The sequence below is a fragment of the Cotesia glomerata genome, linkage group LG6 (assembly GCF_020080835.1).
Source record: "Cotesia glomerata isolate CgM1 linkage group LG6, MPM_Cglom_v2.3, whole genome shotgun sequence".
Lineage (NCBI taxonomy): Eukaryota > Metazoa > Arthropoda > Insecta > Hymenoptera > Braconidae > Cotesia > Cotesia glomerata.
In genome coordinates, this window is record NC_058163.1 from 10622691 (window position 1) to 10628370 (window position 5680).

The 5680-nt window shown below is 34.0% G+C and overlaps 1 protein-coding gene across 1 annotated transcript in view; it reads right to left on the bottom strand.

Annotated features, from left to right (window-relative positions):
• Positions 1 to 3229: 3229 nt before the first annotated feature.
• Positions 3230 to 5680, bottom strand: part of LOC123267899 (ATP-dependent DNA helicase PIF1-like) — a 4764-nt gene continuing 2313 nt past the window's right edge. Inside the window, exons 2-4 of the mRNA XM_044732788.1 lie at positions 5355 to 5582; positions 4555 to 5048; positions 3230 to 4452 (exon numbers count right to left, since the gene is read on the bottom strand). Of these exons, the coding sequence (XP_044588723.1) occupies positions 3230 to 4452; positions 4555 to 5048; positions 5355 to 5582 (1945 nt within the window). The remainder of the gene's footprint in view (positions 4453 to 4554; positions 5049 to 5354; positions 5583 to 5680) is intronic.

Below are 5680 nucleotides of genomic sequence, written 5' to 3' on the forward strand. Positions count from 1 at the left end.
TAAAGCATAGACTATGTGGCGCGCGCAAGCGCGCGCCTTTAAGCGCGGTCACGTTGTTTGAATATGATAATAATATAACTAAATCTGAATGCTGAGAATAATCATGAATATAAAAATGGTGTATTCGGAAGAATGTTCAATTACAAAAATATTCATAAATAATCCTCGATTTCTTTTATTGTCATACATATTGAAACTTAAAAATTAGTGTATCGGAAAATGTTAGTTAGGAAAGGTAGAAACTGGAAATAAAGACAACTGTAAAATTAACATGGAAAATTTCAGTAATTTTTCTTTAATTTGTAAACATTTTATTACTTTTTGACACATGAACCTATTAAACCTCATAATTTTCGAATAGAAAAGTGACAATTATGTTAGTAATTTTAATGGCTGGCATTTTGAACATAGCAGTGAATGTATTTTAAAAAATAAAATTAATTTTCTAATCTAATGACGTTTAAAATAAATTAAGGTTATATACATACATTAGGAGAAAACTTATTATAAAGTTATTAATATGATTAGAAAAAAAAAATATCATGAACGAATTTTGTCAATGAATTGAAAAATTTTAGGTCGAAAGTTTTTTCCTAGATGTTAGCACTGGCAGTAAAGAAAAGTATGACAAATGTTTCTAAACATGTCTTATTTCGAGTGAAGGATCAACTGCATGAGTTCATATTTAGAAATTTTCACAATGATCTTGGTGCAGTTGAATGCTGACAAAGTTGTGACGCGCCTCGATATTTTATATAAATTTATATAAAAATTACATTCTTAGTTATTAAGAAATAAACTCAGAAAAGAATCCAGAAAATATTACGTGTGTGAGAAAAGACAGCCGCTTGCGCAGCCTACTCGAGGAACGAAAGAGAAGAGAAAGAGAGACTGGCGAAAGGCGCCGGAGACCAGCCGGGAAGTAGCTGTGGGAAGCAGCCGGGGAATCACAGTAGCGGGGGAGACGCGTAGTTCGCGCGCGCTCGCCAAAGTGAGGGCAACGGTGTCGCTCAAATGGTTCGCCCGCAGACTCTTGCTTTCTAAGAAGTATTATAAGCAATTTTTCTGAGCAGTTTTTGTCCCAAGGTATCAGCTTGAGCTTCTGAAGCAGAGTGAGGTACACTTACAGAAGAGGTCTTGAGTGCTTGTGTTGTACCAACAGAATAGAAGGATATATCCCCCTTCTATATTAATCTGTCCTCACCAGTAGATCTTTTTGTACCAGAGTCACGACCTGAGGTACTCGGGTCACCGAATAGCTATTGCACGGTAAGGGGGCGAGGCTGTGGTTCATAGTCTGTCGTTCATCGTACGAATATCTGGGGGATAAAAGCTAGGAGGGTTGGCGACTCCTGGACTTGGAGAGGTACTCCTCGTCGGAACACCCTAGGGGAGATACGGCTGGGCGTCCGAGGTACTTGACGAAATCCCGGTATCTCTATATTGTGGACAAGCCAGGCCTCTCTTGGTTTGATAGGGGAACTGGCAAGGGGAGGGAGTTAAGATGAATCCGCGGACGCGACGCGAAGTCCTCAATGTAGGCTGCAAGTAGGTTACAGCTTGTCCCAGTAGTATTTGTATATTATATTTGTGAGATAAAAGTTAAAGATAATACGTATTGTTTCTTTAAGTGAATTGAATATTGTATAATTGTATCTTGGTTTGCAATAATGAATTTGATTTGATTATTATTTTTATGAGTTTTGATGAATAAATTAACCTGTTGGAATCTGTGTGTTATTATTTGGTTAAGATTAGTTAGTTGTAAGTTTATCTGTGTTGCGTGATCCCCATCCCGACCCTGGACACGGCAGAGCTAGAGCACAGGGGAAGACGTGTTCATCACGACGAGGCTTTAAAACCTTCCGCAACGTCACAAAGTCGCTAATTTATTGAATGAAATCAACGCTTAAAAAGGGTTTGCCTGCTCCATAAATTTAAACACCGAAGTCTTCATAACATCCTCAACATGACAGACATTAAATTCAGTAGAACTTGAAAATATTAATTAATTTTTGTAATTGTTTCTTTTTTCGTTCTAAGTAGATAGATAAAAGTAAATTGAAATATTAATGATTAGAGAACTTAAATTATGCTCTGAAAGACAGATGTGTCTGGGCCAATTTATTAACTTATGGACACGTTCATGTAACTATTTATGTATGATTATGTGGTATGGCCATAAAAAGGTTTATTTATTTTTTATGATTTGTATGCTACCACTTTAGTAAGAGCAGTTCTAGACATAGGCATAGTAACACTTAAATTTGGTGAATTAGAGTAAATGTGATGATTTCTTTTTCTATTTATGTACATTATAGAATTACTTGGAAACAACTTTTGAAATATAAATAAAATTCCACAACAAAAAAAAATCGATGCGGAAAAAACAACGCGGATTTAACACGGGTATTGTATGTGTGTACCTCAAGGATTATAATATGAGTGCAAGCGACAAGCATGCAATTGTAATTTTTAGTAATGTCGATGATAAATGATTTTCCAGTATTTGACAATCATTCCAAAATATCCCTGATAGATTTTTTGTTAAATATCTTTTTAGCGTTAGTAAATATTACTTGTGACGTTGCTGCGGGCATAATGGAATCAGAACTCGTGAGAAATTTTCGATATAAATTATAATGATTACACTAATTAATTTAAAAATTGATGAGAGCTTGAATTTATTAATTGATTGTTTTAATTGTTTATTTTTTCGTTCTAAGTGCATAGATAAAAGTAAATTGAAGTATTAATGATTAGAACACGTAAATTATGCTCTGAAAGACAGATGTGTCTGGGCCAATTTATTAACTCATGGACACGTTCATGTAACTATTTATGTATGATTATGTGGTATGGCCATAAAAAGGTTTATTTATTTTTTATGATTTGTATGCAACTACTTTAGTAAGAGCAGTTCTAGACATAGGCATAGTAACACTTAAATTTGGTGAATTAGAGTAAATGTGATGATTTCTGTTTCTATTTATGTACATTATAGAATTACTTGGAAACAACTTTTGAAATATAAATAAAATTCCACCACAAAAAAAAATCGATGCGGAAAAAACAACGCGGATTTAACACGGGTATTGTATGTGTGTACCTCAAGGATTATAATAAGAGTGCAAGCGATAGGCAAGCAATTGTAATTTCTAGTAGTATCTATGATAAATGATTTTTCAGTATTGGACAATCATTCAAAAAGTATCCCTCATAGATTTTTTCATGCGAAAATTTCTTTATAAACTATATTTTTAACTACTTTATCAAGCTTATCATGAGCTAAAGAGACTGTTAACGCTGACCAAGATCGTACTCTCGAAAAAGCAACGTAAAGTTGACCATGATTGAAAACGTCTTTAATGAGATCTACTCCAATCTTTTCAAAAGTTTGACCTTGGGATTTATTAATCGTCATGCAAAATGCTATCTTAATGGGAAATTGTCGCCTTTTAAAAGTAAAGGGATACGTATTTTCACAATACAGTGTCAGCCGATTTATAAAAACAATTTCTCCAGCTTTGTCGCCTGTTAATATTTTGCATCTCAAGACATTCACGCCTAATTCCAAGACCATCAGTCTTGTTCCATTACAGAGTCCTTCACTCAAGTTTAAATTTCTAATCAACATTACTATAGAGTATTGGCGTAATTGAAGTTCATATGGCGGAAAATTGGGTGGATTCAAAGTATTTAAGTATTCGGGTAAAACTGCATCATCCATGTTCCCGTTGTCACAATTCTCAGTACTGTCAACACCTGTATAATTTTTCTGGGTTGAAGGATCCAATAGTTCAACTACTTGTTTATTTATTTCATCAACATCTACATTTCTTGCGGATAGAATGACAGCAGATGTTAATTGATCATAACGTTTATCTCTGATCATTTTTCCGTAAATATTTTCTACAATGTCATTATTGTTCGATGTAAAACACGAGTCAGGAAGATTTACTTCATCATTCAAATTATTGACGGTTCCATCGCCGATATTTAATAAAAAGTTTACGAATTGTATTTCTTCCGGTAACGCTCGCATATTCTGTGTCAATGAAAATTGATGAAAATTTTTCCATAATGAACTAAATTTAATAGAAAGATTGACAGTTTCGGTTCGAGTTGCATGAGGTTGTACTGGAAGTAATTGGCGAAAATCACCACCCAAAATCATTAATTTTCCGCCGAAGGGCATTTCATTATTCATAATATGACGTAACGTACGATCTATTATTTCCAAAGCATATCTAGGCGACATTGGAGCTTCATCCCAAATAAAAACGTCAACATTTTTTAAGTATTCACCTTGTTTCGAATTTGGTTTAATGCGTGAAGAAGAATCAGAGAACATTGGAACGGGCAAGCCAAACGTTTTATGAACAGTTTTTCCGTTTGGTAATAGGGTTGCGGCAATGCCCGTATAGGCCATAGTACAGACGTTTTTATTTTCTTTTTTCAAAATTTGACAAAGAGTGGTATAAATAAAAGTTTTTCCGGATCCACCGGGTCCATCTATGTAAATGCAATTAGAAGAAGTAAATTGCCTTTCACCGTTAATCGAGTTTAAAATGTAATCAACTACTTCCTTTTGACGAACATTGAGTTTATTGTAATAAGTCTGTGGATCGTCCAAGTTGTTAGTTTGTAACGATTCACTACTTAGTAATGCTTCATCGATTTCACTAATCTGAATCATACTGGGGAAATCTGAAAGACTGTAGCCTTCACGATTAAGCATAGAATTAATAAAAACGTACGCTTTTTTCTCTCCTTCTTCTACTCCAAAACGTCTGTTATAATCTTCAGACATAGATTTTTTAAACTCGTTCCATAACTCTTCCGGTCGAAGTGGTTGACAATGGATTAACATACGAACAAATAAACAACGTAATTGTCGTGGCATCATCCATACTATTGCTTCATTTAAAGTTCTTCTCCACTCTTGATCGTCTTCTATAAGTCCTGCTGTTAAACACGCAGACGTGAAAGTATCACAAAGTATTCCATTTATTGTTCTGAGATCTTCAAAACTTCTAGCACCTTTCCTGTGAATTAATAATAATCTAAGATGAAATAATTCAACTTGAGCAGGACTAATTGAATACATACGACCAATAACGTTAAGATGTTTTTTCGTGGTTGCCAACTTGTAATTTTAGTCTCATTGTCTTTTTTAAAAACATAATGATATGGGATATCTCTATAAATGTATTGGCGAGCATTCGAATCACGTTCATTCAATTTAAAATAATCTATCAACATAGATTGTTTCTGTAAAGCTTCTCGAAGTTCCTCATTGTTACAATCATCGTTAATGGTGATACTTTGTTCATTTGGTAAGTGTACTTTACAGTAGACTTGGATTAATAGAATGACTTTTGTTCTGAAGATTTTTTGATAAAATGCGCCAAACAGCTTCAACAGGACCAACATAGCGAGCATCAACAAAATCACGTACTTCGTCATGATCTTTAACATTGTTCAAATTTTCAGAATCATGAGAATTAGAAGACGAATGAGTTTCTTCTCTTACTGATTCTTCTCTAGTATTCGGTACACTTCCATTTTTATTGTTATTCCTGCTTTATCGTGGCCTTTGTGGGTATATTTAAATAAATATTTAACAGCTGTGACAGAGCATGCAACTTCTGATTAATATGATCAATTAAAAGTTTGT